Source organism: Aegilops tauschii, chromosome 5 (assembly GCF_002575655.3).
Source record: "Aegilops tauschii subsp. strangulata cultivar AL8/78 chromosome 5, Aet v6.0, whole genome shotgun sequence".
NCBI lineage: Eukaryota > Viridiplantae > Streptophyta > Magnoliopsida > Poales > Poaceae > Aegilops > Aegilops tauschii.
The window spans coordinates 553134977-553147768 of NC_053039.3; the positions used below are offsets into that span (position 1 = coordinate 553134977).

General features: G+C 44.2%; 1 protein-coding gene, 1 non-coding gene and 3 pseudogenes across 4 annotated transcripts; all 5 read left to right on the top strand.

Annotated features, from left to right (window-relative positions):
* The first annotated feature begins 6169 nt into the window (after positions 1–6169).
* On the top strand, positions 6170–11350 carry LOC109752993 (large ribosomal subunit protein uL13z). 3 transcript variants are annotated; one of them, XM_073498407.1, is made up of 8 exons: positions 6185–6724; positions 6819–6949; positions 7030–7131; positions 7451–7586; positions 8762–9446; positions 9879–9992; positions 10613–10693; positions 11106–11350. In XM_073498407.1, exons 4-5 carry the CDS (start codon positions 7470–7472, stop codon positions 8903–8905), a joined length of 261 nt encoding a protein of 86 aa, XP_073354508.1. In that variant the 5' UTR covers positions 6185–6724; positions 6819–6949; positions 7030–7131; positions 7451–7469; the 3' UTR covers positions 8906–9446; positions 9879–9992; positions 10613–10693; positions 11106–11350. The 3 variants fall into 3 exon arrangements, with proteins under 3 accessions (XP_020167512.2, XP_073354508.1, XP_073354509.1); XM_073498408.1 differs by having other exon boundaries at positions 6189–6724; positions 7030–7128; XM_020311923.4 differs by lacking the exon at positions 7030–7131 and having other exon boundaries at positions 6170–6724.
* On the top strand, positions 7864–7939 carry LOC120965666 (small nucleolar RNA R12; annotated as a pseudogene).
* On the top strand, positions 8218–8293 carry LOC120965668 (small nucleolar RNA R12; annotated as a pseudogene).
* Positions 8405–8480, top strand: LOC120965671 (small nucleolar RNA R12; annotated as a pseudogene).
* On the top strand, positions 8566–8648 carry LOC120965616 (small nucleolar RNA SNORD24). The gene has a single exon (XR_005758660.1). It is a non-coding gene; the product is annotated as a small nucleolar RNA SNORD24 (small nucleolar RNA).
* Positions 11351–12792: the final 1442 nt, after the last annotated feature.

Sequence of the window (12792 nt, forward strand, 5' to 3'; positions counted from 1 at the left end):
CTCCATTGGAGCTACGTCGCGACGCGGCCCGATATAGAGGCGCAGCACACCCTCTTTGCTTCACCGATGAAGTAATGGATCACGAATTCCCCGAAGGGTTCAAACCCGTTAAGATTGAATCATATGACGGAACAACCGATCCCGCGGTATGATCGAGGATTTCATTCTCCATATACACATGGCCCGCGGGGATGATCTTCACGCCATCAAATATCTTCCACTAAAACTCAAAGGGCCAGCTCGGCACTGGTTAAACAACCTGCCTGAAAACTCTATCGGCAGCTGGGAGGACTTGGAAGAAGCCTTCCTCGATAACTTCCAAGGTACATATGTCCGGCCACCAGACGCCGATGACTTAAGCCACATAGTCCAACAACCCGGGGAGTCAGCCAGGAAGTTCTGGACTAGGTTCCTAACTAAAAAGAACCAGATCGTCGACTGTCCGGATGCAGAAGCCCTGCGGCCTTTAAACATAGCATCCGTGACGAATGGCTCGCCCGCCACCTCGGCCAAGAAAAGCCAAAATCTATGGCAGCCCTCACGGCACTCATGACCCGCTTTTGCACGGGTGAGGATAGCTGGTTGGCTCGTAGCAAAAACACAGCCAGCGAGGCAGGCCCCTCTGAGGTTAAGAATAACAACGGCAAGCCCCGACGTAACAGACACAAACGCCGAAGCAATGGTGATAATACCGACGACACTACAGTCAACGCCGGATTCAGTGGCTCGAAGTCCAGCCAGCGGAAGAAACCATACAAGAGAAACAATCAGGGACCATCCAGCCTGGACCGCATACTCGATCGCCCGTGCCAGATACATGGCACCCTAGACAAACCAGCCAATCATACCAACAGAGATTGTTGGGTTTTTAAACAGGCCGGCAAATTAAACGCCGAGAACAGGGAAAAGGGATCACAAAATGAGGACGACGACGAGGAGCCCTGGCAACCGAACACAGGGGGACAGAACAAGTTTCCCCCTCAAGTGAAAACAGTAAACATGATATATGTTACACACATCCCCAAAAGGGAGTGCAAACGCGCACTAAGGGACATCTACGCGATAGAGCCGGTCGCCCCAAAATTCAATCCATGGTCATCATTCCCGATCACCTTTGATCGTCGGGACCACCCGGCTAGTATCCGTCATGGTGGTTCAGCCGCACTAGTCCTCGACCCAATCATCGATGGATTTCACCTGACGCGCGTCCTTATGGACGGAGGTAGCAGCCTCAACCTGCTTTATCAGGATACAGTGCGAAAAATGGGCATCAATCCATCACGGATCAAGCCGACAAAGACTACCTTTAAAGGAGTCATACCAGGTGTCGAGGCCCGTTGTACGGGCGCAATCACGCTAGAAGTTGTCTTCGGGTCTCCGGACAATTTCCGAAGCGAGGAATTAATCTTCGACATCGTCCCGTTTCGCAGCGGCTATCACGCACTGCTCGGACGAACCGCGTTCGCTCAATTCAATGCAGTGCCACACTATGCTTATCTTAAGCTCAAGATGCCCGGTCCACATGGCATCATCATGGTCAACGGAAATACGAACGCTCCCTCCGTACAGAAGAGCACACAGCTGCCTTAGCAGCAGAAGTACACAGTAGCCTTCTCAAGCAGAACCCTAATTCGGCTGCCGAGCCCTCGGACACCGTTAAGAGGGTCCGAACTACCCTGCAGTAGGACAACTCGGCTCATCATGAGCTCGACTAGCAATCTGGCCTCCGTCTCAGTCCCGATCAGGCGGTGGCATTCGCGCCGCGCATACATAACTACGCCCTCGAAATTCCATGGGCATCGACGGAGGCACAGCTAGCTTGTGACCCACACTAGGGCTCAACCGGCACCAGATACACAAATACTTTCACTTTTACTTTTTCCTTTCAGGTCTCAATCCCGCGGACCTCATCCGATGGCCTGATCAAGGGTCCTCTTGAAGGACAAACACACCAATACGGCAAGAATAAGAGCGGTTGGGACAGCTGACCCTGTTGGATGGTATTATACAAGCTCGGCACGGGAGAGCCGCAGACATATGTGGAACTTCTCTAGGTGGTTTCGTTCAACGATCACTCTACCTGTTCTTCAGGACCCATACGCAGCTCTCTCTTGGTGAAGGCATAGTAAATAGCCATTTTGCTTATTGCGCTACTTGCATAAACGCGCTTAAACACACCAAATGAAATTATAATAGAAACAGTTTGCGACCCAAATTTCCACGGCTCTACCTTAGCACTGGTTCTTCCTCTTTCTTCCTTTTTGCCTTTTCCTTCCTGGTAATTTTATCATATAACACCCGCACACTCGGCATGTTCCACCTTGCGAGGGGCTTCATAGCACCCCACAACATGGCAACCCAAGTCCGAACACTTTTACAGTATAGTTCGGCACCCCGAATTTAGCATTATATGCATTGGCACTACAAGAAATATGTCAACTAGTGACCTTCTGTCAGTGACCCTGGAAGAATTGGTCATAGATCTATGACCATTTGAGACCAATTGGTCAAAAGCTGTTCGGGGGGCTCCAAACCCTAAACTATAACGACCATTTTGGTCAGAAAGGTCGTAATTTCCTTACACGAAATGGTCATAAAGCAGATAGCACAGGTCCGCTGCCTTATTTCTAGCTGATCATGACCAATATAGATGGTCATAACCTTGTAAATTGTGGTGGGTTGCTATGACTAGGCGCCACCTCATCAGTTTTGCCTATGTGTCATGTCCATGTGGCAGTTTTTGCTCTAGGTTGTGAAGCAACCTATATTTCTGTCATTCCCAAAATTCCCAAAAAAATCTCATAAATTCTTTGGGTCATATCTTCATCAAATATGTAAAAAACCTTCCTTGCGTAGTTCAAAAATAATTAAAAAATATTCATTTTCCTATTCTGTTTAGGAAAACACTTTGTGAAGGAAGTACCACTTTGGCATGTCCAAATGGTATCACTTTCTACAGTGCTTTCCTCTACCCAAATAACCATCCTCCACCAAATGCCAGCTCAATCCATTCATTATTTTGAGCCCGGCTTCAACATTCGTATTTATGTCCAGTGTAGTACTTTGCAAAGCAAGTACCACCTAGGCTCGTCCTTTTGAGCTGAAAATTTGTGAAGACGGTCTTCTTAGTAATTGATCATCCTCAGCCAAAACTCACACCCATTACCATGTGCATTTCCCGTACCGCTAATCAAACACTTGGCTGCTTATTCATGTTTGAGCATCTATCGGTCTCCTCGTGAGAATCTTATGTTGTGATTTTCTTCCTAGCACCTACCTGGGGAGTGCCCAACCCACTAGACATGCCTAGGCAGCCCAGAACACATGGCAACGCCACGGTCACGCGGTGACCATGCGGCGGGCATGCGAGTTTACGCGCTCTAGAGTTGGGGCCCTCGGCCACCGTCCAAACCTCGACGTATCGCCACCAAACCATGTATTTATGATTAAATAGGTACTTATGTAACTAGAAATGATTTTTGGAAAAAATAAATAGCAAACTATGAGGCAGCTGCAGTTTAAATTTGACCCGCTTCCAGCTGAGTCGGCGGGAGTTTGTCTTTTTCATCAGAGGTGGATCAAAACTTTTGACACACAACCATTTTGTCAATTGTGCATTAAATATGGCCTAGTATTTTATAAAATTTATTTGGTCCAATTTTGCAACAAATATATGGTAGGTCCTTCATAAAAAAAACTCATTTCAGGCACTCGGAAAATGGAAAATGAATTTTCCGTGCAAAGAAAATGAAAACTTCCTTAGGCAACATTGTTTGCCATTCCAAGATGCACCCTTGTGCACAATATGAGATCATTTGAACAAACTATGCCATGAATGTGGCCATAAGATTGATCATTTGGCTTGAAAGCCATAATCTTCACGCATGATAGCTCATTTCTGAGAACACTTTTTTAAAATAATATCCGTATTACAAGCTTATTATTTTTCCTAGAAACTTGGTCACATATAATGACACAATGCGAAGGTTTTCCAATTTTTTTGATTTTTTTTGAATTTTTTATGCCCGTTTCAAAATGCGGTCATAACGGTGGGCTTGACCGTTCCTAGCTAGTGGTTGAATCTTGGAAAACTTTTGATGTTTCTCTGATTAAATATATACTTATGTACCTAGAAATGATTTTTGGAAAAAATAAAGAGCAAACTATAAGGCAGCTGCAGTTCAAATTTGACCCGCTTCCAACTGAATCCGCGGAAATTTGTCTTTTCACCAGAGGTGGATAAAACCTTTTTACACCCAACCATTTGGTCAATTGTGCATTAAATATGGCCTAGTATTTTAGAAAAAATGATTTGGTCCAATTTTGCAATAATTGTTTGGTAGGTCCTTCACAAAAAAAACCTCATTTGGGGCACTCGGAAAATGGAAAATGGCTTTTTTGTGCAATGAAAGTGAAAACTCCCTTAGGCAACATTGTTTGGAATTCCAAGATGCACCCTTGTGCACAATATGAGATCATTTGAACAAACTATGCCATGAATGTGGCCATAAGATTGATCATTTGGCTTGAAAGCCATGAATCATCACGCATGATAGCTCGTTTCTAAGAACACCTTTTTAAAATAATTTCCATACTACAAGTTTATTATTTTTCTTGGAAACTTTGTCACATACAATGACACTATGCGAAGGTTTTCCAATTTTTTGATTTTTTTTGAATTTTTTATGCCTGTTTCAAAATGCGGTCAAAACGGCGGGCTTGACCGTTCCTAGCTAGTGGTTGAATATTGGAATTTTTTTGATGTTTCTCTGATTAAATAGATACTTATGTACCTAGAAATGATTTTTGGAAAAAATAAATAGCAAACTACGAGGCAGCTACAGTTCAAATTTGACCCTCTTCCAACTGAATCGGCGAAATTTGTCTTTTTCACCAGAGGTGGATAAAAACTTTTGACACCCAACCATTTTGTCAATTATGCATTAAATATGGCCTAGTATTTTAGAAAATTGATTTGGTCCAATTTTGCAACAAATATATGGTAGGTCCTTCACAAAAAACACTCATTTCGGGCACTCGGAAAATGGAAAATGAATTTTCCGTGCAAAGAAATTGAAAACTCCCTTAGGCAACATTGTTTGGAATTCCAAGATGCACCCTTGTGCACAATATGAGATCATTTGAACAAAATATGCCATGAATGTGGCCATAAGATTGATCATTTGGCTTGAAAGCCATGAATCTTCACGCATGATAGCTCGTTTCTGAGAACACTTTTTAAAAAGAATTGCCGTATTACAAGTTTATTATTTTTCCTGTAAACTTGGTCACATATAATGACACAATGCGAAGGTTTTCCAATTTTTTTGATTTTTTTTGAATTTTTTATGCCCGTTTCAAAATGCGGTCAAAACAGCGGGCTTGACCGTTCCTAGCTAGTGGTTGAATCTTGGAAAACATTTGATGTTTCTCTTATTAAATAGATACTTATGTACCTAGAAATGATTTTTGGAAAAAATAAATAGCAAACTATGAGGCAGCTACAGTTCAAATTTGACCCGCTTCCAGCTGGATCAGCGGAAATTTGTCGTGAAAATGTATGTCTATTTAAATCGCACATAAAAAAATCCGGTCAAATTTCCATTGTAAATATGAATTCCTTTGTTATAAGAGCAGCTAAACCTTATTTGGCCACTACAGGAGCAACTGTTAATGGTCATTATGGAGAAATCCTTTACACTTTTTTACCAGAGGTGGATAAAATCTTTTGACACACAACTATTTGGTCATTTGTGCATTAAATATGGCCTAATAGTTTATAAAATTGATTTCATCCAATTTTGCAATAAATATATTGTAGGTCCTTCACAAAAAAACTCATTTTGGGCACTCAAAAACGGAAAATGTTTTTTGTGTGCAATGCAAATGAAGACCACAATATTATCATTGTTTGAAATCCTAAGATACACATATGAACACAATATTGGGTCATTTAAACATACAACATGAAGCTAATATGTTGAATGTTTACCCGAAATAAGAGGGTAGAAAATATAAAAGAAACAAAAGAGAAACAACACAATTACATTAGCTAGACTCTGATTGGTGGAACCACCTGTCACACGGATCGATGACATGGCAGACATCCTACCATCCATTGCTAGCAATCCCACCATCCATCCATCCATCCATCCATCTGAAGAAACCCACCGCACCAAACCCTACCCAGATCAACTCACTCACCTCTCCTCCCTTCCTTCCGCCCGCCGCCTCCCTCTCTCTCCCCGGTGCAGATCAACGCCGCCACCCCTCTCTAACCCTAGCTTCTCGTCGCTGGCGGCGCCGCCCTCCCTCCCTCGCCCTCTCCTCCTTCCCTCATCACGGCTGCCTCCACCACGCCACAAACCCCGGCGACGGCCTCATGTAGATCCCATCCTGCTCCGCGTCGCCGCTCTCCCGGCCATCTCTTCGTTCCCCTACAGCCACACCTCATCCTCCCCCCCTCCCCCGGTCCCGTCCCCAGCCCCGCCGCCCGGCGCCACCTCATCACCTTAAGCCGCCGCAGCCCATGCTTTCACCCGTCCTCCGCCTCCGCGGCAGCCTCCTCGTTCTACATCGACCGGATCCTGCTGCCCAGTAGCTTCTCGCATCCGCTCTCGACCTCCTCCCGGGACAAGGACAAGGAGGAGAGCCTCCCGCCCGCGCCGCCGGCGTCGTGGGTGTAGAGGTGGCTCCCGGCCGGTGGGGCGGGGAATTTCATCAGGTTGGTTGTCCTCGACTTGATCTGTCATCGTTAATCGCGACCCCTGGTGGCCTCTTCTCTTCTAATTGGTCCTCTCGTTGTCCTGTGGTTGCAGTGTGTTTGAGGCCGAGCTCGCCGACACCGTCCCGGTGGTCAAGGCATTCATCGGCGGCATGAGGATCCTCGGGACATTGTGCGTGGGCAACAAGAACGGCCTTCTTCTACCACACACCACCAACGACCAAGGTAAGAAAGAAAGCGGTCCTTCCTTGTCCAGTGAGTCAGCAGTGACCTGACCTGACATGGGTTTCAAATGCCTGCCATAGAGCTCCAGCACCTCAAGAATAGACTGCCTGATGAGGTGGTCGTCCAGTGTGTCTGACGAGCGGCTCTCCGCCCTCGGCAACTGCGTCGTGGGTGGAGAGGTGGTACGCTTATTTCTACCGACATCACCATCTCTGAACACCAATGCGTAGAGATTGGATCAACTGCTCTGAAGGGCCAGCTCAGTAGAGATTAGAGACAGCATCCTGATCTCAAAGTTTCAGATTTGCTGTGTGCACAAACAGATAATTAATAGGTCCAGGCATGGTTAAAATTCTGACTTCATGCTGGATCTTGTGATCTAGCAAGAAAACAGAGCATGTTTGTTAGCAACAGAGCAACTTTTATTACCCTGTTACTTGTATGCCTTACCAAGCACAGTACCAGCTTACTCAAAGAGCTCCTTTGAACCTTGCTTCGTAGGTCGATCACAATAGCGGCGATGCCGGGGGAGCTCCCTGACTTGAAAATGCTGGCGCTCTTCGGATGCAGAGCTGTCCTCCTCAGGGGGGCTGGTTACACGGTGAATGATCTTCTCGACCGCGACATTGATAACAAGGTGATTCTGCTTCTTCTTTTTTCCTAGTTGGAGACAACACTTCAGATCTTGCAACCGTGAACAAAGGGATCAGCTCCAATTTTAAATCTGTCAATATGGCATATGCTTACAGCATACCATTTGGATCAGGAATGTACCAAATTAAGTGCCAAATGTCCTGACCATAGTATATCAGTAGCAGCTAAAACTAACAGCACAGTGGAACCATGGAATGAAATATTCACTAACCATGGTTCCAGGCAAGTTGATGTATGATCTGCTGGCTGAGATGTGCATGATCTGGGTGATGAAGAAAATCGTTCGAATTCCCACTGATTTTTCATGATTATTACAACCAGCTACTTCTAACGGATCATGCCATCTCTTGGACTACATATGTACTCCTTTATTATTGAGCAAATACTTTCCTTTGTTTTTTTGCAAACCTCTTAGCAGTACTTTTTGTATCCTCTTTTTTGTGTTCTGCTGGCTGATGAGATGTGCATTACCTGGGTGATGAAGAAAATCGCCGGTCACGCCATCTCCTGAAGTACATTTGCACATTTTTACTGCTTTAGACTGACTGTACATGAATTCCTTCATTGGTTATGAACCTTATTGCTCATTGTGTTCTGTGGGTTGAACTGCATGATTCCGGGTGATGAAGAAAATCGTTCGGATTCCCACTGATATTTCATGATTAGTGTAACCAGCTACTTCTGATGGATGATGGCATCTCATGTATTACATTTGCACTGCTTTATGACTAGCCGTACATGCACTCCTTGTGTTGGTCGCAACCTTGTTGCTGTTTGTGTTATATAGGGTCTTTTGCATGCTTCTGCGTGATGAAGAAAATCGTTCGGATTCCCACTGATACTTCATGATTATCACAACCAGCTACTTCTGATAGACCATGCCATTTTGTGCTCTTTAAGAGATTTTGTTCTGTTTTGGGTTTTAATTCATTCAACAGTTTGCTGGTGTTTATTTTCCTTTGAGCCTGTGATGTTATCAAAATATTTGCTACTCTTAATGGGTTTATCCCACTTGATGATCTTAACCACCAAGATCTCTGAGGCTCTTAGTTCTAGTCTAATGTTATCAGTACAGTACATCCGCTGTTGCCAGTTTTGTTCATTATGAGCTGATGTTTGTGCATACCGTTTCTCATCACTCTCTGGCCTGGTATTTAGGAGCTGGAGGAAAAGAGGAAGGAGAAGGCCAAGATCTCCTCCGACAGGAGAAAGCAACTGGCGAAGCTCCGCATCAAGGCCGAGAAGGCAGCCGAAGAGAAGTTAGGATCTCAGCTGGAGATCCTGGTCCCTATCAAATACTAAAGCTATCATGCGCCATCAGTTTTGTGAAACCTCTGTCATATTTTAAGTAGTTTGGTAACTCTGATAGTACAATCTGGTTGGTAAACCTTTGTTATGCATGCAGTTCTGCGACACTCATTTGAAATTTTCTACATGGTGAACTGTTTCGTTTATCAAATGTGTGCATTTGGAAATTCTAGTGAACGTCGTTTTTCTCTTTGCTACGGCCTTTGCAGTCCCTTGTTATGACCTATCGTGGGAAATTTTTAAGCGTGTTTTCCCTTTGTACATGTCGTTTTGGGCCATCATAGTTGTCTCTACACCAAGTTGGTAAAGTCTACTGTCACTGCGGCAAGTTCCATCTATAGAGCGGGTCTAGTAATGTGTTTTTGCTGGGTATTCCTTGGTTTGAGCTCTGTATGTTTAATGTACGTCGTCTGTGTGTTTGATGTTGATGTCGCTTGTGGTTTTGCAGGGTTCTGAGGCTGCAGCCTGGGCACAGGTACTGCCTCCTCGGCCAGCTCTCCAAGGAGGTCGGATGGAACTACGCTCATACCATAAGGTTGATCTATTTCATTGTGCTGTTTCTTGCTGTTTCTTCAGTGCTCACTAGTTGCTAGTGTTAGACTGCTACCAGTGGGTTAAGATTATTCTTCAGTGCTCACTAGTTGCAAGTGTGATCATTCTATGAAAGTTCAATCTGATTTGCTACGAATCAGTGTGTGCCGGCCGGCTACACGCAACGCTGTATGGTCTTCTGACCGCTGAGCTAGGAAGTTGCAGACGTGATCGGCAGTAGTTAATTACAAAGAGTAGAAATCAGTATCCTATTTTAATTAGTGTGGTGCATGCCACTGAAAGGATCCTGACATGTGGTTAGTTATGCTTATGAACCAAGCTGCACGTTATGTACTGCCATCATATAAATGCCTGCCATGTTCTTCATCTCCCCTCCCTCTGATTCCTCCCGCCTGTGTTTTGTTTTGTGTATCAGATCTGTAGAAGCTGCCGCCGCCGCCGCTGCCGCTGCCGCTGTTGCAGGTGGAACAGGAAGAAGCCCTCATGGCTGCCGCACATCCGAAGTGGCGAGCGCCACCCCATTTTTTTGGTACTGTGAAGTGTTAGTTGGTACTGTGAAGTGTTAGTTGATGGTTGATTAGTCTGTTAATCAAAGTATTCTTACATGCTGCGAATATATACTGCAATCCTATTTTTTGTGTGAAAACTGTACTAGTTATCTGCAATACAAGCTAGACATGAACCAGCTCTTGCTACTAAAGGAACATAGTATAAATTTAGACCTCGTGTGTGATGCTATAAATTCAGATATATTACCTTTGTGATCTGAGAAGTTGATGCCATATTTAAGGTTTTGGAGATGTACTACTGTTTATTTACTTATGTGATCAGCACCCCAATCCCAGGGTCCTCTATTTGGAGCAGCAAATCAAAGCTTGTTTGCTGCAGTTTGTTTTATACACTTCCTTTTGTAACATCAACAAATAAAATCAGTTGTTTGCATCAGATTTGATCATTCTCACTTATTAGTTGAGTTCTAAGTATGTAGTATATTTAGTTCTCTTGTTATATTATAGTCAGAATTATACCGTGTGACTGAATCATGTGTTATTTAGTTGGCTGAGCAGTATCTTTAGTTTTCTGATGATTGTTCAACTCTCAATTCTGAATAGATAAGTAGCTGACTCTATTGGTTCTTTCTTTCTTCAGGGCTGCGACTTGATGGTCATGCTGCTGTTTTGCTCTGCTTGATAATTCCAATCAGATCATTGTCAACACTATCATCATCAGGTCTGGATTCCCTTTATTCTCTCCTGCCTTGTGATGTTAGTCCGTGTGGGCTTACTAGTATTGTTATATGCTGTCAGTTGAATGGATGGTCGTGGTAGTAGAATAGTACAGTACTTTTCTTCAGGTGAATGTGTTACAGTGACGTTCATTGCATGACATGCACTTGTACCAATATACCATGCTGGTACCTGTAGGTTAGTATTGTTGCTGCCTAACATGAGCTTGAATGTTGTAGTGGAAGTGTAGAACAACAGGTTAACGTGTTGCTGTCAAGTTGTTGGAATTTGTGCTATGCCTTGCTTAATGTTTAATGAACTGAATCATTTGGGCATGTACCTATAATTGTCTAAATATTTTTTATTGGCAATAATTTAACTCCCAATGTATCTCACTAATAGTTTATGTACATCAGGATCTAATGTTGTTGAGGATGCTGGTGCTATGACAGAAGATCAAGGAAGCCTCGAGATCCGCACCACAGTTTTAGTTGATGTTGCTAGTTTGCCACCATGTTTTGAATATTTGATGTTGTTGATGTTGCTAGTTTGCCACCGTGCATATGCTATTGGACATGCAAACATGTATGTGATGTTGTGAATATTTGAGCGAATGATTCTGTATTTAATAATTTAATAGAGAATTTTTTTTCTGTTGAAATGTGTAATATTGAAATCTGTGAATGAAAAAGACCGAACACGTTCTACTGGACCAAGTAATATTTCAGGTTTAAAAAGGCTATGGCCCAAACAATAGTGGACTGGAATGTTGTGCAATAGAATGCAAAATGGCCTAGGCCTAGAAAATAAAAAGGCTGAATAGTAGGGCTTGGCCCATATAGCTGACCAAAATTAATAAGAAAAAAAATATATAAAAGGTTGAATTGTTGGGCTCGGCCCATCTAAAACACCAAATTGGACCGGGCCGATTATAATTTACGACCTTTTCAATTAGTCGAAATTTTGCCACGTCGGATTGCCACGTCGGATCCGATGTGGCCTGGGCAAACAACCAGTGACCAAAAAAAGGTCATGGGTTCAACGACCTTCTGTTTTGGTCGTAAACGTCTACGACCTTATCCCGAAGAAGGTCGTTAATTTCAGTTTACACCCGCCTGCTTTTGACCTTTTGTTTTTGGTCACAAAAAGGTCGCAAATGAAAAACAATGACCTTTCAGTGGCCAATAGTGATGGTCGCAACTTGACATATTTCTTGTAGTGTGGCTCCGAATCATGTCTTTGGTCAATAGTTGGGTTGCCCGGCTCCTGTGCTTGCTACCTTACGTTCCACTATATCGGCTAAGGTAGTAAAGAGAGAACTACTGCGATTGTGCCCTGGTTTATCCAAAGGAGCACCTCAGTAGAGAAAGCCAAAAACTGTCTGTCATGATACGGCGAGAGATGGTCAGCTGTTCAGAGGTTGTAAATCGTTGGAGATTTCTCCCGCATTACGCGAAGGATCGGTACTTCCCGATCAGACATAGCACTCTGGTTCTTATACTAGGGGCTGCGCCTATGTTTTATTGTAAAACTCCTATGGCTAAGTGAGGGTGTTTAAGCCGCATAGTCTGATTGCCTGGTTCGTTGCGCTAAACAACTCCTTCAAGGACCATATAATTGGATCAAGATTGTTTAGATTCCATCCCGAACACCTCCGTACTACCTACGTGGGGGCAGAAGCCGACGACTGGCCAACCCTCAGATTCCATACAACACGGCCGCACAGGAGGAAAAAATTAAAACATAACTAGCATTATATTACAAACCGACTTTGTTTCATCATACAAGGCAAAGACAACACAAATGTCTTCATTCGAAAATAATGTCCTGCCCACACTGCGTTGCCACAATGCAAGACCCCTCTAGGACATCCGCAAAATAGCGCTCGGGTGCGCGGTGCTCCTTGCCCTCTGGCGGCCCCCTAGCCAGCTCGACGGCGTTCATCTTCGCCCACCACATCTTGCAACGGGTGAAGGCCATGCATGCACCTTCAATACAGGCCGATCGCTTGACGGCGTCCAGCCGGGGACAAGCGTTCACCAGCCGCTTCACGAGTCCGAAGTAGCTGCCGGGCATAGCTTCGGCTGGCCATAGCCGGATTAT

Coding starts and splice junctions, on each gene's coding strand:
- LOC109752993 (XM_020311923.4), top strand. CDS start 7,470: ATGCCGGGGGAGCTCCCTGACTTGAAAATGCTGGCGCTCTTCGGATGC. Junction 7,587..8,761: donor ACCGCGACATTGATAACAAG/GTGATTCTGCTT, acceptor CCTGGTATTTAG/GAGCTGGAGGAAAAGAGGAA.